Here is a 25,589-nt window from a genome sequence, read left to right on the forward strand (position 1 = left end):
GAGATAACTACGCCTGAAGAGGTGAAAGGGCACTGGGGCCCTCTGGTGGGCTCTGTCTCGTTGCAGCCCATCCCTGACGGCTCAGCGCCTGCCATTCCCAAGTGTCCTATGCAAACCAGAGCGATCAATCCTGAGCTCCTGGCCCATCATGTACAGAATGTAAGTGTGGCCATCTCTCTGAATTTCCCAAGGTGCAAGGAGTGGAAGAACAATACTTCCCAAATGCTACTCGTTTATTCCTTTCACTTTAGTTTTATCAGATTTTAAAATGAGAATGCGTTAAACTCAAATGTAAAACAGGGGTGAAGCAGTGGCAAAAGGCACATAAAATTAAAAAAAAATACACTTTAAACATTCTATAGTAGTTTCCTCTTGAAGGGAGAAGCTAGCCTTGATAATGTTCTAGTTATAAAGTTAGGTAGCAAATTTCACAAGTACTTATTATTATACTTAGTAGTTTACATATACTTTATATATATTCTTTATATGTACCAAATATTGTATACAAATACTTTAATTCAATAAAATTATCAACACTCGGGACTACGGGCAGGGTCAAAGAGAAATGAAGATTCATCCTTTAGAAGCTCTTCTTAATAATTTGACTAATGAAGTTAATAGACCTATTTTGATTTGTAAACCCCAAATATCCTGCAATGCTTCACAAAAGCCACTCATTCTGAAGATTAATCGTACAACAGTGTAACATTTCATGCCCTTCCATATTTTGCAACGTGGGAGTATCAACAATCTTTTTGAACAGCCATTTAGTTTGAATAACACAATTACTCAGAGGAAATATTTAGAATTGAAATTTTCTTACTGTATCCAAGGAAAGTAAATCATCTTTGCTCCCACCAAATACCATTATTTCATTTTCTTTTCCCAAACAGGCTGTGTGCCATAACCTATGATTGAAAATTATGAACAGTGAAATACTATCAAGGAAGAAACTGTACATTACATATAAACCAATTTTAAATTGCACACTCTAAAATTTAATCTATTTCAAAAGGGGTATGACTGAACTTGAGCCTTTGTCATAACCTCAAAGGGGTTAGATTTTAAAGATTTCTCTAGAATTATTAGAGAATTAGATTCTAGGGTTCATTAAATCACATTGTTTCAATGAAAGAGAGGCTTCCCTATAACTCTTTCTTATTATATCCTCCGACCTTTTTCTAAACTCTTTATCTCACAGATATTATCATGATATAAAACAATTTTAAAAAGAACTGATCAGCCTATTGCAGAAACAGTTTTCTTATTGCTATCTGCCACGATGCTGTTCTCATCATTTTGACTTCCTTCCCTGTTCTCTGGTCCCCACCACCGGACAAATCCAATTGGTCATTCTCTTTACATTAATATTGTCGCACTACTTATCACCCTGGGTACAGAATACCACACACGTTCCTTATTTCTCTGTCTCTAATCTCTTCCAGCTACTTATAGCTGATAAATAATATTTTTCAAATATTTATTGTTTTTAACCATGGACATTTCCTGATCAGGAAGCATCTCTGCCACTTTTCTCAGCCAAAAATTTATGATCAATAGCTATTTTTTTCCCACAAATTTTAATTCTTGCCTTTCCCCAAATGAACCCTCTATTTCAGCCAAGTCCATTTATTCCCTAAGAGAAAAGCTTGTACCACTTTCTAGGCTTTTGTTAGTTCACCCTGCTTCTTGGGCTTAAAATGAGAAGTCTTTCTCTCAGAGCCTTAAAAACAGGCTCAAAAAAAAAAAAAAAAACAGGCTCAAAATCTCCAGGAAGTGTTCCAAATACCACCCAGATTGGTTCTGTTACCCTCTCTGTTCAGCACCTTTCAACATTTATGTGCTTATTTTATAATCTCCTAACTCACATCTGAAGACAAATTGCTCTATATACTACTTTAATTGTTTGATGTAATTTGTCTCCTAACTCCCTACGGAGACTATATATAAGGTCCTTAAGGTCAAAAATGGCCCCAGGGGTGTAAAGCCGACTGTGCCTATCAACTCCATGTTCAGTGATATCACATTGGCCACGGTGCAAATCAGCAAATGCTACAAACTAGGGCTTTTCTTTTTTTTGGTTTTGTTTTTCCTGGAGAGCGGTTGTTAACTGTTTACCAGCACACCACTGGAATTTGGGTAATCTAATTTTATATTCTTAAAAATGCTTAATAGGGTGTTCTGCATCCAGCAGGTGCTCAAAAACTTCTGATTATCAAAAGCAAACACAAAATACTAGCATAATTTACTCAGTGATTAAATAAACAAATTATTTCATAAAGAAGCAGAGCATCTAATGCTGTTTTGGAAATGGTCTGATAGCTCATATCCATCTCTAATTTCACATTATTTACCAAAAATAATGTTACAGTTTTATAAAATTTAATGTTTCTGTGGGTCTAACTGAGAAAAAAGTACACATAAATTTCTCAATTTTAGAAAATAAATTATAAGTTTTACAGAATCATTGCTTTGCCTCTGAGAGTACTTGATTACTTTTTTTTTTTTTTGGCCGCAGTGTGCAGCATGTGGGATCGTAGTTCCCCAAACCCGTGCCCCCTGCATTGGGAGTGTGGAGTCTTAACCATTGGACCACCAGGGAAGTCCCACTTTTCTTTCTTTCTTTTTTTTTTTTTTTTTGGTACGCGGGCCTCTCACTGTTGTGGCCTCTCCCGTTGCGGAGCACAGGCTCCGGACACTCAGGCCCAGCGGCCATGGCTCATGGGCCCAGCCGCTCCGCGGCATGTGGGATCTTCCCGGACCGGGTCACAAACCCGTGTCCCCAGCATCGGCAGGTGGACTCTCAACCACTGCGCCACCAGGGAAGCCCCCACTTTTCTTAATAGACCAAATTGCTGAAGCATCGGATGCCCCAAACAATCACATATTATCATGTCTTTTATTACCACATAACTTATTTTTAGTACATTTATCCTTTTAATTTCCACAAATGCAAACAATTGGCTTATGCACAATTTGTTTAAATAGTTTTCTCAAACAATCATGACACATTCAAGGACAAATGCACTTGGGACCCAGAATAGGACTGAGTCATTAGAAATTTTGTTTGTGAAATACTCTGCCCAATTCTCCAACTTGTATGTTAGAACATAAATTGACACAGATCTTCAGCAACACTCAGATTATGCTGTGGGGTTGGGGATGGGGATTGGAGGAGGGACTGAGGGAAGGAGATCGAGTATAACAAATTCCCTCATAGGAAGGAATAGCTTAATTTCCAGGACAGAAAGCCATGTGTAACCTTGGAAATACTCATGAATCCAACAATGCCTAAGGCTCTATATATCAACACCTATGGGACATCTTTTACAGACACACAAAAAAGGGACCTTGCTGATAGCCACCTATATAAGCGATCAGATATGGCTACATAGATGGCTATTCACCCAAGCACAGTTCTAAGATGACACCTGGAGAAGAGGGTGTTACACTGTAGGACGGTGGTTCTCAACCAGGGATGATTTTGCCCCCAGGGGGACATTTGACAATATCTGGAGATATTTCTGATTGTCACAATTCCAGGTGTGTATTGGGGGAGGGTGGGGGGAGTGGGCGCAGTACTACAGGCATCTACTGGGTAAAGGCCAGAGATGCTTCTACACATGCACAGGATACCCCTAACAGCAAAGAATAATTTGGTCCAAAATGTCAATAGTACCAAAGTTAAGAAACCTTCCACAGAATTACAAGAGGAGAATTGGGCAGCTTACATTTCAAATTATAACTTGGAAAAGTTTTCACAATATACATTTAAATGTTAAGTAAATTCTTACTTTCATAAAAAATTAGTATATATACACATATATATGTTCTCCTTACACTAAACTGTATCTCACCTGTTCTCCTCCTCACCTCATACCTGAAGATACATCTGCCTCTGTCTTACCTGCCTTAGGAAAACTCTGGCCTGGACTTCCATCATCGAGGAACACTGGAAAGCCTTTCCTGCCTTGATTTTGGTGACATCTAGCTTGCAACCTGATGTTCTTTTTTACAGACAGCTTATGTCCTCTCACAGCTGCTCTAAACTTATTACCTAAACATTCTAATAAAGCATACGATTTACATGACACATTAGCTGAATTCAAAGAAATCGCTTTACATAGCTCAGTTCTAACTATATATTACTGATAATAGTTCTATGGTTCTGATTACTCATTAAGGATTGAAATATAAAATAGGAGCAATTGAAAATTAAACATATTCTTACCACCACTTTGGTCTATAATTAATTCATTCACACAATCAAACAACTGGAAGAGAACTAAGAGCTCATCTAGCCCAACTCCCTCATTTCACAATGAAGAAATTGATGCTCAGTTTCTTTAAGTGACTTTCCCAAAGCCAAAAAGCTAAGTGGTAGCTGAGCAAGGACTAGAACACTGGGCTCCTGAATTTAATATAAAACTCTTTAAACAATATATTTCAAAAGATCCAGAATTGCTAAAATAATACATTCCACTGAATTTTTATACATGAAACTATAAGAATGTAGTTATGATACACATGTAGTTATGATAAACTCTAAATGTATTGTGCATATTAATATAGATATATACAATGATATATGTATATATATTTACATATAAATATTTTCAGGCCTTTTTCTCAAGTAAGTTACTTGTTATTAAATGTCTGAAATGCATATCGCCTTATGCATTAATATATCATTGACTAACTTCACATTAATATAAATAATCTATAGTAAAAAATATTCTGAAATACATGGCATGAAAAAAAATAAAATTACTAATCATAATGATTATAAGGTACTGAATTTGAATCTCCTATGAATATATATCGTACTATTCAATCAAATAAGAAAGAAATACAGTACGAATGTGATTTTCTTTGCAGTCTAATAATAGTATATTTTTCTACAGTTTTTTACTCTATAATATACCACAAACAACTGCTTCCTTTTTTAAGAAATTTACATTAATGAATACATCATACAGTTAATAAAGAAAAATAATAATCTGTCATCTACTTGATCAACATGAAAGAAATTTCCTCATTAAATTGCTCTAAATCTCTTCCAAACCCAAATAACTACTACTAAAGCCAACCCCATTCTTGTCTACTTATTAAAAATATTAACATTATATCATACTTTCAATTTCTTAGCCTTTTCACATTTATCAGGCAAGATTATACATTTACCTAAAAGAATAAAATTTTCAAATATACAAATACGGATAGAAACTGAATAGTTCCTTTCTACAATCAGATACGATTAGAATTATAGTTAAATTATTTGGGTAACATCACACTTATTTGAAAGATATCCTTCCTGATGGTTTCTGGTTTTAACGGCAAACACTATAAATTCAGTGCTACATTTAATACTTTAAAATTCTTAACTATTTTACTTATTTGTCAACTTCTAGACTTACCTGGGTTTTGTTTTAGGTAAATGTGTAAGCTGTTTCCAACAATTTGTTAAGACATTATGAATCCAACCATCACCTGCAATATTATGACAGTTCAGAAATTAAGATTAGGTGTTTGGGATAAAATTTTAATTTTTTCCCCAAATTTATCATGCTACATTTATATGACTATTTTTTGTGCATGTGCATATTTTATCATAAAAATTCTCAAACATGTACAAAAGTCAAGTGAACATGACAACGAACCTTCACATAACCCAGATTCAACAACTACTAAGATTTTACCATATGTGCTCCATTTATCTCTTTTTGTTATTCTTGTTGCTGAATTCTTCTAAAACAAATCCTAGCTCTTATCATTTTCTCCAAACATATTTCAGTGAGCAACACTAAAAAAAATTGGACATTTTTTACACAGCTACCATGTTATTATCACTTAACCACAATGCCACCGTCACAGTCAACAAAACTAAAAGTAATTTCTCGGTATCATCTGATACCCATATGACCATTTCTTCAGCTGAATCTTTGAGGGAGGAAACTGACTAGACTAGGAGCTAGGACATTTAATTCTCCATAGTTCAATGATGAAAAAAAGCAAATAGGAATTTGAAACAGTAGAGCTCATGAAGATACGATATTAAACAACTCTTAGTGAAATGGATAGATTTTAGGATTTTTTTTCTTCCAGTTTTATTGAGATATAATTGACATACACTACTGTATATATTTAAGATGTATAGATGTTAGTTGTTTCGTTTTTTTTTTGTTGCGGCACGCGGGCCTCTCACTGCTGTGGCCTCTCCCGTTGCGGAGCACAGGCTCCAGACGCTCAGGCTCAGCGGCCATGGCTCACGGGCCCAGCTGCTCCGCGGCATGTGGGATCTTCCTGGACCGGGGCACGAACCCGTGTCCCCCGCATCGGTAGGCGGACTCTCAACCACTGCGCCACCATGGAAGCCCGATGTTAGTTTTTAAATTAGATTCCAAATCCTTTTTAATTAAATACCCCACAAATTAGAGAAGTATAATAATCTACAGTAACTAACATCCCCTAGAGGAACTGCTGTTCCTCCAGCCAGCATCTGGCATTTCTTGGCCAGAAGACTGCCAGATACACAGTTGATGCTCAATAAATTTTTGTTGAAAAACAAATAGTTGTTTTTCGATCCTATATAAAATTATATAAATGGTTTTAATGGTATATAAAGTTTCTTAAGAAAAATGTCTCTAGCTATAGAAAACTTCTGTGTTAAATTACAAGACACTTGTCAAACTAAGTGGATATTCTTGGTCACTTGTCTTTCTTGGTGCCACAATTATACTAGTGAAAGAAAAACTGTATTACAAAAATCACAGCCATTGGGATGAGCAGTAACAGGAGTTTAAAAACTCTAGCTAAGCACTTTCCTTTATAGTTCTGGAACAAAAAGAGAAGCAACTGGCCTTCCCACCTTGTATTTCTAGAGCTTCCTGGGAAACGTTCTTCTTCTAATCCCCATTCTAGCCTATAGTATAAGCATCTGGATCAAAAATTAGGAAGACACAAAATCAGAAATACTATAGTTGAAAGGGTCTTTAATTCCTCTAGGTTCAACCACTTTTCCTTTCCCTACACTAGGAAACAGGAGAACTTAGACAAGCAAGGGTACGGAAGGAAAGGGGCCTTCTACTTCTAATTCATGATGCAACCACATAGTTGGGGATAAAGGTAAACCAGAAAATCAGAAAAGTAAAAATACCTTAAGTATCAAATACAATCAGGTAAAAAAAGAATAAAATTTTAACTGTAGGTTAAACTTTAATCAACTTACTTAATGGAATATTGTCTGCACTTAGTCCACCAAATAGGAAAAGCGTATCATCAGCTATTGGTGTTAAAGTATGCCACGACCGATGTTTGGGGTTTTCTCCATTAATTGGAATCCTGTGGTGAGGGAAAAAAATAGAAGAATCTAAGTACTGTGATAGTCAAAACAAAATTTTTCTGATCATCTCAGATCTCAAAAGAAAAAACTGCCCTCCCTAGTATAAAAAATTTTGATTCTACTAATCCTACCTACAAGAATATTTTTAAAACATTCTTAAATTCTTGAAGAATTTACACAATTTCTTTCCATTTAATGTCTATCCCACTTGGCCAGAACACAGACTGAAAATTAAAAAGTCAATTCCTAGTTATTCACAACGCATACTGAGCATCATTCCTACTGAAACCAAGTTGGACCCGGTGGGGCTCCTGGGCACAAGAGCCTTTTCGTGTCCCCTTCCCTGAGTTCCAAAGGGTAGGTTCAAACAGCTGCTAATCAGGGAAGGGAGAGGATGCAGACAGAAGGGAAGAGCAGTCAAGAAACAATAGTGCAGCCTTTGGGCAGGGTCCTGGTTCTGCCTCAAGGGATACACATAATATCTTTGAGCTCTTCTGCTGAACTGAAACCTCCACCAAATGCAAGATGTTAACTACATGATGAAGCATGTTTCATTCCAGAGAAGGTCACAGTTTGCCCATCACCATCTGACGCCAGATGACCTCTGGATTGAAGGAATGTGGGCCCTGCACATACCCTGATCCTTATCAGCAACCCCGCCCCTGGACTATAAGACTCCTCACAGGCTCCCCCTGGCTGGGACACACAGTTCTGAGGGCATTAGCTTGCTGTGGCTCCCTTTGCGTAGCAAAGCAATAAAGCTATTCTTTATTACTTCACCCAAAACTCTGTCTCCGAGATTTAATTTTGTGTCAGTGTTCAGAGGCTGGATTTGGCTTCACTGTTAGTTAATCAGTAAGACTTCCTCAGGTTTTTAACAGAAATATTTTCATGTCTGTCATTTTTTACTGTTGTTTCACATTTAATTTTGTATTTTCAGCTGACTTCCTTAAGGATATTATGGGATTTTGTTGTTGCTATTGCTGTTTACTTTGGTCTATTTATTGTAGAATTTCCCGAAAATGCTACTCTAACTTCACAATAAAAGTATGCAAGCCACTCCAGATCCGGGATAAACCTCTAAAGATTTCAAACAAATACTGTAATATTCTTAAAATAAAAACAGAAATAAAAACATAAGCACAGGGACTTCTCTGGCCATCTAGTGGTTAAGACTCCATGCTTCCACTGCAGTGGGCATGGGTTTGATCCCTGGTCGGGGAACTAAGATCCCACATGCCACGTGGTGCAGCCAAACAAAACAAAACAAAACCATAAGCACAAAACTTTAACTAATTTAGGAGGTGAGGTCACACCATTCTCCAACATTCCGGAATGCTCCAGAATAACATGGGCCGTTGGTAGAAGATGTAATTTATTTTTTCCAAAATGGAAATATTTTTACTGTTTTTGTTAACTATAAAAAACATTTGGGTTACAACACATTCAACAACCACAAAAATAGTTTTTAAAAGGGACAGTTCTCCTATAATCCTGTCCTCCAGCAATAAGAAACATTAATAATTTGGTATATATCTCTCCTAACTTTAATGCACATATAAAGACATTTATTAAAAATATCCAAATAGGATCATATACTCTGTTCAATTTTTTTCATTCAACTAATATATTTCAGAATATTTCCATGAAGCATATTGTCCTTTGGTAATGGAAGTACAGCAGCTCATTGGGCAAATGCACCATGATTTAAACAACCCCCACTTACGGACATGAGGGTTGATGTCATGTTTTTGCTTTTATAAATAATGTTGCAATAAACATCTTTGTTGTGTGTGCACACACACATACATATATGCACACACATATAAACACTTGTCCAATTTTTGTCTTAGGAGAAATTCTGGATCAAAGTAGAAATTCCATTTTATATTTTAAACATATTACCAGACTACCTTCCAGAAAATTATACCAATTTAAACTCCCACTAATTGTGTTACAACCTAGCACAAACTGATCATTTGTAATTATTTTTATCTGGTAAGTGAAAACTATTATTTTTATTTCAATTTCTTTAATAATTTATGAAGTTGGACATCTTTTAAAAATAATTTCTGCATATTTGTATTTCTTCTATGAATTTGCTCATTTCATGTTCTTTGTTCACTTTTATTGGCCTGTTTGTCTTTTTCTTACTGATTTTCTGAGTTCTTATGAATCTTAGCCCTTTTGGTTAGAAATACTGTAAATATTACTTCTAGTTTGTTTTTTGTTTGCATTTTCCAATTTGCTTTTTAACTTTTTGTGGTATATATTTCTACACAGAAATATTTAATTCTTAAATGGTCTTATCAATCAGTCTTTTAATTTTGTGAATTTTGGGTTTATATCATCTTTATAAAAGCTTTTTCCATGCCAAGATTTTAAAGATAATCTGCTATATTTTCTTCTAGCCCTTTTGAGGTTTTATTTTTAATAGTATTTATACTTTGGCATAATATATAGGTCTGATTCCAAATCATTACATGAACAGCTGAATTGATAGCTAAATATATTTATTCTATTGCTAAATATATATTATGAGCAATAAAATCAGAATTTGACTCACTCGGTTATCTGTTGACCTGTGATGACCCCATTAAAACTTCATTTGTTCTACTGACCAGTCCTCAAGAATATGTAGTATAAAACCAGTACTTTTACATAATCAATTTTCAACTGCTAGTGTTCTCATGTTTTATATACTCCAGTTAAAGAACGAACTCTATATTGAAATCTATATATTCCTTGCTTAAGCAAAAAATCTGAAGGGGAAGAAAATATCAGTTCAGTTTCACAGATCCAAGTTTGGGTTATACCATGCATGTGTGCACACGTCTGTGCAGGCAGACACACATACACACACACACACACACCCCACACACAAAAATGCCTACAGATTAAAACATACTTAAATTTCGAACTTACCTTCCAGACCAGGTCCAGGTATCTAAGTTTAGATAGTGCAAATCATTCATCCTAGTTTGCTAAAATAAAAGTGTATGAAATTGGTCAGTGTTTTACATATTTCATGGGCTAAAATTTTGGTTTTAAAATAAATTCAGATTAAAAATGGATTAACTCTATTTTACTTAACATCAGAAGTTTATATATTGGGAAACAATGCTAAGCATTAATAAAATTAGCATAGAGCTACCAAATTAATGTGTAAAGGGGGAAGGGAAAAATGAGTTTAAACTAACAAGCTTTAGATAATAAGAAATTAAACTTTTCTGATAAATCACTGAAGTGAAGGATTCTCCCCCATTAAAATATGATTTATAATCACCTGTGATTACTCATGTATGGTCCGTTTAGGGAATAGAAGATTTTAAAAAGTTATTATTGAATGACATTTTAATCTCTAGACTATTTGAATGTTCAGCTATTCCACAAAATCAAAGGATCAATTTTTGTAAGAAGCATCAAAGATTAAAGACCATTTTCATAAAAAACACTAACCAAAACTCGTCCGCCAAAGATATAGCCCTTATTTCCGAGAACTGCACACGTATGCGCGGCTCGTGGCTGCGGTGGAACACCACCCTGCAAGCAGAGATCAGAAAATGGAGAGCAAAGGCTTGAAACATCTATAATGAAGTCACATTCCTATGCTCAGTATGAGAAATACTTGACTGCTAAGTTACCATTACCTATGTAACTTAATTCAAAACCTTAATGCAAAAGCTCGTTCTCAATAGTAATAATTATAGACAAATACTACTCTTAAGGAATTACATTTATTCACCCTGATTTTTACTTTTTTTTACAATATTGACTGATTTATTTTTTTTAATTAATTAATTTTTTTTTTGACTGTGTTGGGTCTTATTTGCAGCATGTAGTATCTTTTATTGTGGCACACGGGCTCTCTAGTTGAGGCATGCGGGCTCAGTAGTTGTGGTGTGAGGGCTTAGCTGCCCCACAGCAAACCAGGGATTGAACCCACGTGCCCTTCATTAGAAGGCAGATTCTTAACCACTGGACCACCAGGGAAGTCCCTGATCTTTACTTTTTAAAGTGTTTTTCTTAAATGCCTGACACTATTTGGCAAAATAAGATTTCACATAGGGACTTCCCTGGTGGTGCAGTGGTTGGGAATCTGCCTGCCAGTGCAGGGGACATGGGTTCAAGCCCTGGTCCGGGAAAATCCCACATGCCATGGAGCAACTAAGCCCATGCGCCACAACTACTGAGCCCGGGCGCCTAGAGCCCGTGCTCCGCAACAAGAGAAGCCACCGCAATGAGAAGACCACAGTGAGGAGCCCGTGCACTGCAACGAATAGTAGCCCCCGCTCACCCCAACTAGAGAAAACCCGCACACAGCAAGGAAGACCCAACGCAGCCAAAATAAATAAATAAATGTATAAAAAAAAGAAAAAAATTTTCACATAAATTTTAGCTTAAAATATAAATATTTAGGGCGTCCCTGGTGGCGCAGTGGTTGAGAGTCCGCCTGCCGATGCAGGGGACACAGGTTCGTGCCCCGGTCTGGGAAGATCCCACATGCCGCAGAGCGGCTGGGCCCGTGAGCCATGGCCACTGAGCCTGTGCTTCCGGAGCCTGTGCTCCGCAACGGGAGAGGCCACAGCAGTGAGAGGCCCGCGCACCGGAAAAAAAAAAATATATATATATATATATATATAAATATTTTAAAACATTTTCTTTCTCTCCCTTGCCCATCCCACCCCCTCTTTTCCTCCCTTTTCCTCTCTCTTTTCTCTCCCTCTCTCTCTCTCACTCATACACACACACAGAGACACACACACACAGAGTTAATATTAATACGAGTGAGCAGTACACTGTGTGATGATCTCAGAGACTTAAAAAAAAATCAATCTGCCCCCCAAAACTCTTGATGCTTCAAATTCCACAATAAGAACTTCATTCTTGGCTTAAGCCAGTGTTTATCTCTTACTAAAACTCTTCACATTAACTGATAATACTTCTTTATACTTTACTTTGAATAAATATAGCAGAACTTTTCTTCAGAGAAGTTTGGGGTTGGTGGGAAAAGAGAGGGTATAATGGGTAGATTAATGAATAAGATTTGAAGGAAGAATTTTCTGCACAATTTCCATGTGTTCATGGTGGGTACTTCTGTGTATGTATTTAATTCCAAGTTCTGAAAGAACCCAACATTTTCAGCTCATTGGCTACCAAATGTGGGCACAGGAAATTTAAGCACTACATCCAATATCATAACCTCCTAGAATTTTTTACTTGAATAATTATGAGGTCAAAATGGTAAGAAATAATTCAGATATTACCTATATAACACTTAAATAAATGAGAGAGAACCATAAATGAGAAAGAACCATTTGTGCTGCAGTTCCCAATACTTCCAACAAAACAAAAGTTTTATTGTCCCATCCCTGATCTGAAATTCTGGAAAAATTCTTCTACTATATACACATTCATTATGAAATAAATATTGACTTTCTCCTTTTTTATTTATGAAATACATTTAATATCCAACCAAAGCTTCTGAATAAACTGAGTTCATACCAGTCCAAACAAAAACAAAGTAATGGCATTTGCATTAGCCTGTGTGGCTAACTGCATAAATAATGCACAGTGCTTATTAGGTCATTTGAAATACTGAAAATAACCCAAAGACCACTATTATAGTCTACTGTTCTCATAGGGTTATAAGTCCCATGTAGGAAAACACTGTCAACTTTCCATTTAGCAGATGACATTATATGGCTTATCTAAAAGTACACAGTTCTTTTCAACCAGTTTCTTCAACTTCAAGAGCAATAACTCTAACACTCTACCATGTTACCTTTCCTTTTGCTGCAGATATTTAGGAACAATTAATTAATTTAAGAATGTCTCTAAGAAATAAAGGGAACAAATTCTAGCTGCAACCACATCAGAAAAACCTTCAGATATAATATAAACAATGTAAGAACTTATTTGAAGAAATAATCAGAGAAATCACAGTGAAAATACTGTTAAACACTAACTGAAAGAGTGTCAGTGCCCGTTAGGCTGTTGGTGCAGAAGTGGGGAAGGGGTACGGATTAAGGTAAGGAGAGAGAGAAGGAGTCACAACAGAAAGACCTGAAGTCCAAAGAACTAATTATAAGCTACCTCAGTTCACTTATCCCAAGGAGTACATTCTAAAAATATGCCTGCAGTAGCTCCAGACTCTTGCTTATTCTCTAAGGGAGCAGAGCGTTAAGAGGCCTGAAAGAGATCCAGGATGCGTTTCAGTAGATCCAGTCTCAATAATATTTCTCTCCACCTGCTTGCTGATACGAAATTATTTTAACAGAGATAAGATGCTTTTATTTCATTAATACATAAATCTTAACATTAAAATGCTGACTGCAGGAAAATTCAATCAACAAATATGATCGACTGATAGTTGATCAGTTCCAAACTTAGAAGAGAACAGAAGAGCACTGAAAACCTGAAAAGCACTGCTTGGAAAAAGAGGATGCTGAGAAGAGTCAAACCTTGTAACACCTGCTATTTTGCACAGAACCTCCCTCACTACCATCTACAGAAGCTGAACTGCAAGGAAATTTAGTCATATGTGCATGTTAGTGGACAGAAATTTGGTTTTGCCTGTTCAGCATTCTATTCTGCACAGTTCCGTTGAGCTGACCAATCACAATACCTTGCTCCCCTAGGGACAGACCTGAGACTCAGACCTGGCCAGTCATCCCCTTGGCAGCAGGGACTCATATAGAGTAGGAACATGCCTAAGTAGAGCCAGAGTCCTTTTCTAGGACAAAGATATAGACATTGACAGAATACAGCACCAATAGAAAGATCTGCTGGTGTAGCCAGGGCCATATTCCCTTCTAAATGAGCTGGACAGTCTGCAGTAGACAGAATAAAGCTAGCACACAGAGAAGCAGGGAGAAGCCAACAGAGAGATGCAAATATTGTGATGGTGTTGGATAACTGGCTCCAGTTCCTAAGGTCCTGGTCCCTGTAGCTCTTCCACTGTGTGAGCCACTTCAAAATATACTTCCCAGCTATGTGAGAATTTTTTAATGGCGTAAACTAATGTGAATTTGTGTTTGCTCACTAGCAGATGAAAGAGTATTAAGATTTCGAGGGTTTATGAAACATGGGCTTTTTAAAATCATGGACTTTGTTACACAAGGACTTTTTAAAAGAGACTTCATTAAATCAGGGCATTACACGTGTGGGTAAAGAATGATGACGGCGCCTCTTTAGATTTTTCTAGAAAACCTTAGTTAGCCTGGAGAAAAATATGTGATTAAAAAAAGTACTAATAACAGTTCTCATAAGAGAACCCCTTTGTATATGATAACAAACTCAATTACTGAAATCCAATAACTCAGTAAAAGAAATAGATTTTAAAAGTATTAATGAGTATACAAACATAAAGGTGACTTTTTACAATACTTACTTTAATTTCTGGTTGAAGCCAACTCTGTGTCTTTGTGTCAAATATGTGAACATCATTATGCCATCCCCAGAATATCTGCTCTTCCTAAAAAAGAGATTTTAAAAATATTTTTAAAAGCTTTTATAATTTTTAGATTAGTATTATAGTTTCACTGCATATTTACTGGTGAAATAATAGGCACTTTTACAGAAATAGAGTTAAGTGTGACCATAGTCATAAAGCTAACACATACACCGGTGTAACCACAGTCGTAAAGCTAACGCATATACCAGTGGCTCACAAAGTGTGGTCCCTACGCCATAGCAGCATCACCTGGCAACTTTCCTTCTCGTAGTATTGCTTGCATGAGTCATAACTTTGCTTGTTGACAATCTTCCACTTCTCTCAAAGGAATAGCTCTTTTAAAATTGCCGAGAACAGAATGATATTTACATTTGGAAATCTCTTTTCCTAAAGTACAGGTTCAGAATTCCTAATCATTGCTGTTAGAAACTTTAGGGAACAATGATTCCTTTTTCCAAAAAATTCCAATCAATTCTAGTTAACCAAGCACCTTGTTCTTATGCATCAAACTTATGCTCACTCTCTTGTCTTCTAGGAAGACGAAACTATTGGCAAGGCAAAGATTTAGCAGTTAGACTGTATTTAGCATCTTCTGCATTGCTGAAATCCTCTACCACTATTCTAGCTTACCTCTGTACCAGTTTTATGTTATATGTCAGGAATATATCATTTATTTTTGTCAGGACTTGTCAAACAAGCCAAATAAACTACATAATTTACTTAGTTTAGAATCTAAATGAAAAAATCTACCTGTACACCATAAACTTTAGGACATGATCATTAGCCTAACTGTACTAGAGGAGAAAAAAATGAGAGATTTCACTGATGAGTAGACATAATTAATGGGAAGTTATATTACTAAAAATTATCAGTAATACTGTAAGTAGCAAAACTTTAAAGATATTTCATTTTAAACACTCAAAAACCATGTAAACCATTTTTAACACTTAAAAACCATTCAGTTTTATTAATTAGCATGTATTAATTTCACACATAGTCTAAATAAAGACTATGGAGAATTTTTAAATACCTATATACAAAGAGATATACATGAACTGTACATATACCTTTACATTAATAATGTATAATAATAATACATTCTACTAGAAGGTAAAACTGAAGAGTTACTGTGTATCTTGGTGGTGAGATCAATGGTTTTTAAAGTTATCTTTTAAAAGATTTCATTTTTATAAGTCATGACTTCTTTCCTTAATAATAATTTATTCTCTAACCAGTAAGAATAAATAGAAAAAGTAATATGACTACCAACTTACTCACTCTCATACAGAAGCCAGACTGAGCTATGAATAGTTCTGGTGGACGTACCTAAAAGGAGGTGTATGTCAGCAACAGCCACTGCGGTTACCTAAGAACAAAGTGTTTCCAAGTTGTGCTAAAGCCACTAGTTTTCTAACAGAAGCAGCTATAAGTGATTAATGGCATCAGAAAAGACATTACTCTGCCAGTAGCCATGAAGGCTGATATAATTAGGTGAGAGAACTTCCTGCAACTGAATCCAAATTCAAAAGAGAGAAAATACAATTTTTTTCATAATATCAATTACAGCAAATTAAAATGAGAAAAACTGGTTTCATTATTTCTGAAGACTGTAACGTGACACTAACTTAGAGGAAAATGTAAACAGGGATTACTCTCTTACCCAAGACGCATCATGAACATCAAAACAATCTTGGAGTTCATTGTGTCTCCTACACCCATAGCCACCAAAATATATTAATCTGAAAAACAAAACAAAGCACACACTTTAGGAGTTCTACTTTCAGTCTGTTCACAGAAAGTTGGAAGACATCATTTCCGTCACAACCTAAACAAGCCATATAAACTACAAAACCATAGTTAAAAAAAAAAATCAAAGAGCTATGGGAGCAAAGAGACCTAAATGAACTAATTCCAGAAAGTGATAAGCTCTCAGTAGGAGAGAAGAGGCCCATGGCTGCTTTCATACCTGATGTAACAGCAGGAGGAGAAAGAATCCAGCACAGATTGGGTTTGTAAAAGAAGCCACCCAAAATTTTAACAGTCACATGTAGGCTGGCATAGCAAATTAGAATCTTAAGAAACTCAGCCACAGAGGGAGCTTGAACCTACTGAACAACTTTTTCACATAGTCTTCAGGCAGGGCTCAGGGTCAGTCACCAACAGCTGGAAGCAGAGAAGAGCTGAGCAACTCTCCTTGAGGCAATCTGAGCTATCAACTCTAAAGTTTGGGATCTGGGCAGGAGATCTGACAGAAACACCTCAGAGGCATGCCAAGCCGTTATAGCATACAGGGTGGCTGCCCTCAAAAGGCCAGGGGGGGAGGGGCAGTGCTGAAAGAGATCTCTCAAGGTACAGAAAGTATAAAGTGGGATTGGAGAGCAAAGAGAACTCCCTAGCAACACAAGTAGGCTATGAAACAAGGAGAGATCTCCCACAGTTCTGAGAAGTAGGTACTCAGCTGTGAAGCACTGTTCAAAATCTCTAGACACTCTCTAGTGCTCAAACATGGGGCTGTAGCAAAGGAAAGTCTTGGTCCTGCATGAGAACATTTGAAGCTGGTGGTTAAACTGAATCAAACTAAAGCTGCAACAAAGCCCAGACACAGATCAACTATAGATTAGACTGACTTAAATCCCACTCTAGCAACCTGAAAAAGGAAAAAAAGGGCATGTCCTTTTCTGGAAAGAAATATTGTTTATTCCCAACTTTACTGTTCTTTCATACAGAATGTCTGTCAAATGATGAAGAAATTACAAGGTATAAGAAAAGGCAAAAAAAGTGACCTATGATCAGGAGAGGAAAGAGTCAATATAAGCTGACTCCAAGGTGGCCCAGATATTAGAATTATTAGACATGGCCTTTAAAATAACTATGGTAGAAATAGTAACAGACCAGTCTGTAAAAGGTGGACAATGTGCAGGAAGAACTAGGTAATTTTGGCAGAGACATGGAACCATGAAAAAGAGTGAAATGAAAATGCAAAAAATTGGAAAATAAGATGTCAGAAATAAAGAAATTCATTACATAGTCATAACAGGAAACTGGACATAGCAATGGAAAAGATCAGTGAACTTGAAGATAAGTCAACTGGTAAAAAAAAGTATCCAAATTAAAACAAAGAGAATGAAAGAGTCGGGGGCGGGGAAGGGAGCCCAAGCTCTGTATAACAATATCATATGATCTAATGTGCATATAATAGGAGTCCCAGAAGGAAAAGAGACAAATAAATGGGTAGAAGAAATATTTGTTAATTAATAAGAACTTCCTAAAACTGATGAAAGATATATATCCACCAACCCCAGAAGCTCAGCACACTCCAAGCTGGATAAATACAAATAAGTGAATTTCTCACCAGAAAAATGGAGGCCCAAAGGCAATGTAATAAAGTCATTAAAGTGCTGAAAGAAAGAAAAAAATCTGTCAACCCAATGAGTGAAAAACATCACAAGGGAAATTAGAAATTACCTTGAAATGACTGAAAATGCAAACAGAATAAAACAAAACTTATGGAATACTGTGAAGGTGGTGCTCAGAGGGAATCTTATAGCTATAAATGCCCACAAATTTAAAAAGAAAGATCTCATATCAATAATATAACCATACATATCAAGGAACTAGAAAGAGAAGCAAACTAAACCCAGAGATAACAGAAGGAAATAATAAAAATTAAAGGGGAAATAAGCAAAATGGTGAATAGAAAAACAATAGAGAGAAACAACAAAACCAAAAGTTGGGTCTTTGAAAATATCAACAAAATTGACAAACCTTTAGCTAGGTTGACTAAAACAAAAGTAGAGAAAACTCAAATTACTAAAATTAGGAGTGACAGGGGGACACTGAAACTAGAGACTAGTTTCAACTAGAGAAAGCCCCCATGCAGCAACAAAGACCCAACACAGCCAAAAATAACAGACAGAAATAAAAAGTATCATCAGAGAATACCAAAAAACTGCATACCAACAGACTGTATAAACTAGATGAAATAGAAAAATTCCTGGAAAGACACATACTTCCAAAAGGGGCTCATGAAGAAATAAAAAATCTGAATAAACATATAGTAAGTAAAGAGACTGAATCAGTAATCCTAAAACCTCCCAACAAAGAAAAGCCCAGGACCAGATAGCTTCAGTGGTGAATTCTATCAAATATTTCAAGAAGAATTAATACCAACCCTTCTCAAACATTTAAAAATACTGAGAAGGAGGGAACACTTCCTAACTCATTCAATGAGGCCAGCATTATCCTGAAACTGAAGCCAGACAAAAACACAACAAGAAAACTGCATATATCTGATAAGGGTTTACTATCCAGAATATGTAAAGAATTCCTACAACTCAATAACAAAAAGATAAAACAATCCAATTTTTTAAAAATGGGCAAAGGACTAGATATTTCTCCAAAGAAGATATACAAATGGCCAACAAGCCCAGGAAAAGATGGTCAACATCATCAGTCACTGGGGAAACACAAATCAAAACCACAATGGTGGCAGGGGCTGGGGGCGTCCCTCCTCCCACCTGAGGCTTCAGGCTGACGCTGGGGTTGGGGCCTCTACAGCACAACAGTGTACGTAGCGTAGAAACGCTGACAGATGTAGGGTGGCTGGGTCTCTGCAGCCGGGGGCTCCTGCCCTGGCCGTGTGCAGATGGGGGGCGGGCAGCAAGCTCCCTCCTGCTGGACGCGGGGCTCGGACTCGGCTCCCCCAAGTTCCCCTTCTCTGTGAAAGTGAAGAATTGGTCTCGCTGTGTTTTTTAAAACCACACCTCTCCCGTGTCCACCCTGGGGCCACGCCAGGTGGGGGAGGAGCTGCCGCACTGCAGGTGCAGGGCCGAGCTGTGTCCCCTGTCCGCCCGTCTCTATTAAAGGACTCCCTCGTGGTGGGAAAAAAAAAAAAAAACACAATGGATATCACTTCACACCCATTACAATGACAATTATAAAACAAACAAACAAAAGAAAATAGCAAGAGTTGGTGAGAATGTAGAAAATTGGAACCTTTATAGTGGGAATATAACATGGCATTGTTACTGTGGAAAACAGTTTGGTTCTCCTCAAAATGTTGAACGTAGGGGCTTTCCTGGTGGCGCAGCGGTTAAGAATCCACCTGCCAATGCAGGGGACACAGGCTCAAGCCCTGGTCCAGGAAGATCCCACATGCGTCAGAGCAACTAAGCCCGTGCGCCACAACTACTGAGCCTGTGCTTTAGAGCCCATGAGCCACAACTACTGAAGCCCATGCGCCTAGAGCCTGTGCTCCACAACAAGAGAAGCCACCACAACAAGCACCCCATGCACCACAACGAAGGGTAGCCCCCGTTCGCCACAACTAGAGAAAGCCCGCACGCAGCAATGAAGAGCCAACACAGCCAAAAATAAATAAATAAAAAATAAATTAAATTAACTTAAAAAAAATGTTGACCATAGAATTACCATATGATCCACCTAAAAGAATTAGAAAAAGAAGAACAAACAAGGCCCAAAGTCAGCAGAAGGAAAGAAATAACAAAGATCAGAAAAGAAATAAATAAAATAGAGATTTAAAAAATAGAAAAGATCAATGAAAATAAGAGCTGGTTCTTTGTAAAGATACACAAAATTGAAAAATTTTTAGTCAGACTCATCAATAAAGAAAGAGAGAAGACCCAAATAAATAAAATCAGAAATAAAAGAGAAGTTACAACCAATACCACAGAAATACAAATCATAAGAGATTACTATGAACAATTATAAGCCAAAAAAATGAACAACCTAGAACTGGATAAACTCCTACAAACATACAATCTCCCAAGACTGAATGAGGAAGAAATAGAAAATCTGAACAGACTGACTACTAGCAGTAAAATTGATCAGTAATCAAAAATACTCCCAAAAAACAAAAGTCCAGGACCAGATGGCTTCACAAATGAATTCTATCATACCTTCAAAGAAGATTTAACACCTATCCTTCTCAAACTATTCCAAAAAAATTGAAGAGGAGAGAAAGTTTCCAAACCCATTCTACAAGGCCAGCATTACCTTGATACCAAAATCAGAAAAAGACACTACAAAAAAAGAAACTTACAGGCTAATATCCCTGGTGAACATAGATACACAAATCTTCAACAAAACACTAGCAAACTGAATTCAACAATACGTTAAAAGGATCATACACAATGATCAAGTGGGATTTATCCCAGGAATGCAAGAATGGTTCAGTATCCACAAATCAATCAACATGACACACCATATTAACAAAATGAAGGATAAAAATCACGCAATCAACTCAATAGCTACAGAAAAAGCATTTGACAAAATCCAACATCGATTCATGACAAAAACTCTCAACAAAGTGGGTAGAGAAGGAGCACACATCAACAATAAAGGCCATTTTTGACAAACACACAGCAAACATCATAGTCAATGGTGAAAAGCTGAAAGCATTTCCTCTAAGATCAGGAACAATACAAGGATGCCCCCTTTTTTACTTAACATAATATTGGAAATCCTTGCCACAGCAATCAGAGAAGAAAAAGAAATAAAAAGCATCCAAATTGGAAGGGAAGGAATAAAACTGTCACTATTTGCAGATGACATGATTGTATATATAGAATACTCTAAAGAGTCCACCAAAAAACTATAAAAACTAATAAATGAATTCAATAAAGTTACAGGACACAAAATTAATAGACATAAATCGGTTGCATTTCTATACACTAATAATGAACTATCAGAGACAGAAATCAAGAAAATAATTCCATTTACAATTGCATCAAAACGAATAAAATACCTAGGAATAAATTTAACCAAAAAGGTGAAAGACCTGTACTCTGAAAACTATAAGGCACTGATGAAAGATATTGATGATGACATGAATAAGTGGAAAGATATTTCATGTTCATGGATTGGAAGAATTAATATTGTTAAAATGTTCATACTACCCAAAGCAATCTACAGATTCAATGCAATCCTTATCAAAATACTGATGGCATTTTTTTCACAGAGCTAGAACAAATAATCCTAAAATTTTTATGGAACCATAAAAGACTCCAAATAGCCAAAATAATCTTGAGAAAGAAGAACAAAGCTAAATGTATCATGGTCCCTGGTTTCAAACTATACTACAAAGCTACAGTAATAAAAACAGTAAGGTACTGGTACAAAAATAGACACATAGATCAATGAAACAGAATAGAGAACCCAGAAGTAAACCCATGCACGTATGCTCAGTTAATCTACAACATAAGAATATACAACAGAGAAAAGACAGTCTCTTCAATAAGTGATGTTGGGAAAACTTACAGCTACTTATAAAAGAATGAAAGTAGACCATTTTCTCATACTATATACAAAAATAAACTCAAAATGCATTAAAGACTTAAGCATAAGACTTGATACTATAAAACCCTTAGAAGAAAACTTAGGCAGTACACTCTTTGAAATCAGCCTTAGCAATATTTTTTTGGATCTGTCTCCTCTGGCAAGGGCAACAAAAGCAAAAATAAGCAAATGGGACCACAACAAACTAAAAAGCTTTTGCACAGCAAAAGAAACCATCAATAAAACAAAAAGGCAACCTACTGAATGAGAGAAGATATGTCCACTAGGCACTAATATATAAAATATATAAAGAACTCAAACAACTCAGCATCAGTTAAAAAAAAACAACCCAGTTAAAAAATGGGGGAAAGACCTAAATAGCCATTTTTCCAAAGAACACATACAGATGTCCAACAGGCACATGAAAAGATGCTCAGTATCACTAATTGTCAGGGAAATGCAAACCCAAACCACAAGGAGATGTCACCTTATACCTGTCAGAATGGCTATTATCAAAAGGACAAGAAATAACATGTGTTGGCACAGATGTGGAGAAAAGGAAACCTTCATGCATTGTTGGTGGGAATGTAAATTGATACAACCACTATAGAAAACAGTATGGAGGTTCCTCAAAAAATTAAAAATAGAACTACCAGACTATCCAGCAATGCCACTCCTATTTAACCAAATAAAATGAAAACACTTATTCAAAAAGATATATACACCCAATGTTCACTGCAGCATTATTTACAATAGCCAAGATATGGAAGCAACCTGTGTCCATCAACAGATGAATGGATAAAGAAGATGTGGTGTGTATGTATGTACACACACACACACACACACACACACACACACAAAGAAATATTACTCAGCCATAAAAAGGAATGAAATTTTGCCATTTGTGATAACATGGATGGACTCAGAGGATATTATGCTAAGTGAAATAAATCAGAGAAAAACAAATACTGCATGTTTTCACTTATGTGTAGAATGTAAAAATCAAAACAAAGAACAAATATGAAAAAACAGATACAGAGAACGAACTAGTGGTTGCTAGAGGGGAAGGGTGGGGGATGGGTGAAATAGTGAAGGGATGAAGAGGTACAAACTACCAGTTATAAAATTTAAAAACTAAATAATAAAAGATAAACTTGGATTCATATCTCATACCATTCACAGGTTTTTACTGGTTCTTTTTTTTTTGGCTGTGCCACACGGTTTGCAGGATCTTAGTTCCCCGACCAGGGATCAAACCCATGCCCTCAGCAGTGAAAGTGTGGAGTCCTAACCACTGGACCTCCAGGGAATCCCTCCCATGTTTTTAAAAATAACAAAAGTACTAGAGGAAAATATGTGAGAATTAGTTTATGATCTTGGAGTGGAAAAAACCTTTGCATTGACTCAAAGTCAAGAAGCCAGAAAAGAAATTATTGATAAATTTACCTAAATAACAGCTTTAAGAAGCTGTTTAATACATGCAAAACACACTTTATGCAAAGTCAAAAGATAAATGACAACCTGGAAAAAATATTTTCATATGTCACAGTCAAACACTAATCTCTTTATAAATAAATAACTCCTAGAAGTCAAGATTATAAATGCCAACAATCAAATAAAAAATAATTAGCAAAGGATTTATTTTTCAGTTCAGAGAAAAAGAAATAAAAATTGCCCTTAAATATATGAAAATTAAAATAAGACTGAGGCATCACATCTCACCTATCAATTTGGCCCAAAACATCTAAGTTTGCCTGCAAATTCTTGGCAAGGCTGTGGACAAAGAGGCACTCCATTACTGACAACACAAAACAGCACAACTTTATTGGAGAAAAAGCTGGCAAAATCCAATGTTATGGATTGAATTGTGTCCCCCACAAAATTCATATATAGAAGTCCTAATCCCCTGCATTTAGAATGTGACATTATTGGCTACTCAAAGCAGAGTACTAATGGTTATCAATTTGTAGGATCAGAGAAATCAACAACAGCATAATCATAGTTGGTTTCTATTTAAATCTGATTAATCCACAATTCAAAGGTTTAAGATTTTCCTTTCCAAATTCTCATATTCTAGAGAGTATTTTGATCTATGTACCTTTTCATGACCAAGATAATCTTATTTCTTACCCTGTGGAATTCTGATATGCTTTTTGAGAATTATAAAATATTTTGTCAAATTTTAATGTCTGCCTTTTGTATTCAAAATATAAATGTGTATTATTTAAACTGATTGTCTTTTAAAACTTAACACCCTCCATCTTAATTATTGTAAGTGTCCCCTGCAGTTTAAAGAGATTTTTTAAAATAAACTGAATATTGACAAAAGCAGAGTAGGAATTACTGCAATTAAGAAGGCAAAACAATTATATTTTCTAGAAATAAAAACATAAGAATAATTAAAAAAGAATGTGACCTTATTTAGAGACAGGGTCCTTATAGAGGCAATCAAGTTAAAATGAAGTCATGAGGGTAGGTCCTAATCCAATATGACTGGTATTCTTACAAAAAGGGAAAATTTGGAGACAGACAAGCACACAGAGAGAATGCTATGTGACTATGAAGGCAGAGATCAGAGTGTTGCTTCAACACACCAGAGGTTGCCAACAAATCACCAGAAGCTGGGGACAAGCATCAACCAGATTCTTTCTCAAAACCAAGAGAATGAACCAACCCTGCTGACACCTTGATCTCAGACTTCTAGCCTCCAGAACTATGAGACAATACATTTCTGTTGTTTAAATTATTCAGTTTATAGAACTCTGTTACAGCAACCCTAGCAAAATAAACATTTATCACAATTACGAATGTATTACCCTTTGACCAGAAATCAAATTCTGGAATTTTATCCAACAAATAGATCTGCAATCATATGTATATATACACAAAGATATTCATTTAATCTAAGTGTTGTGCCATCTGTATGGGAAAGGTTAAATAAACTTGGTATATCCACACAGGAGAATACTATGCAGCTGTAAAAACAAAATCAAGCTTTCTAACTAGAGATACAGAAAGATGAAAGTTCCCCATGGTATACTGTTGACCAAAAGAAGTCCAGTGGTTAAGACACCGCACTTCCAATGCAGGGCGTGTGGGTTAGATCCCTGGTCGGGGAACTACAATTCCCATATGCCGTGTGGCATAGCCCCCTCAAAAAAAAAAAAGGAAGCAGCAGGGTGCAGAATAGTGTACGGAGTACACCGATATTTGTGTAAGGAGGAGGAAGAGAAGAGCACGTACCTATGCATTTGCTTCTATCTGCATAAAGTCACAGGGATCGCAGTTGTTCCCAAACTTGCCTGCACTTGGAATCACCTGAGGAGCTTAAAAAAAATCATACCCCCAGTGATTGTAATTTGATTAGTTCTGGGGTATCATCTGGGCTTCAGAGCTTTTAAAAGATCCCCAGATTATTTCCATGGCAGACAAGTTTGAGAACCACTGCTATAAAAATACAAAAGATATTAATAAAAGTAGCTAATTGTGCATGTG

At 36.3% G+C, this 25,589-nt stretch overlaps 1 protein-coding gene across 2 annotated transcripts in view; it reads right to left on the minus strand.

Moving 5' to 3' along the window:
* Nucleotides 1-25,589, minus strand: part of KLHDC1 (kelch domain containing 1) — a 47,753-nt gene that overhangs the window by 8,302 nt on the left and 13,862 nt on the right. For both annotated transcript variants that reach the window (XM_079914976.1, XM_079914977.1), the window contains exons 5-11: nt 16,459-16,537; nt 14,736-14,819; nt 10,802-10,885; nt 10,268-10,326; nt 7,229-7,341; nt 5,418-5,490; nt 824-908 (exon numbers count right to left, since the gene is read on the minus strand). In XM_079914976.1, coding sequence (XP_079771102.1) covers nt 824-908; nt 5,418-5,490; nt 7,229-7,341; nt 10,268-10,326; nt 10,802-10,885; nt 14,736-14,819; nt 16,459-16,537 — 577 coding nt within the window. The remainder of the gene's footprint in view (nt 1-823; nt 909-5,417; nt 5,491-7,228; nt 7,342-10,267; nt 10,327-10,801; nt 10,886-14,735; nt 14,820-16,458; nt 16,538-25,589) is intronic.

Source organism: Stenella coeruleoalba, assembly GCF_951394435.1.
Source record: "Stenella coeruleoalba genome assembly, chromosome: 2".
In the NCBI taxonomy this organism is placed as follows: Eukaryota; Metazoa; Chordata; class Mammalia; order Artiodactyla; family Delphinidae; genus Stenella; species Stenella coeruleoalba.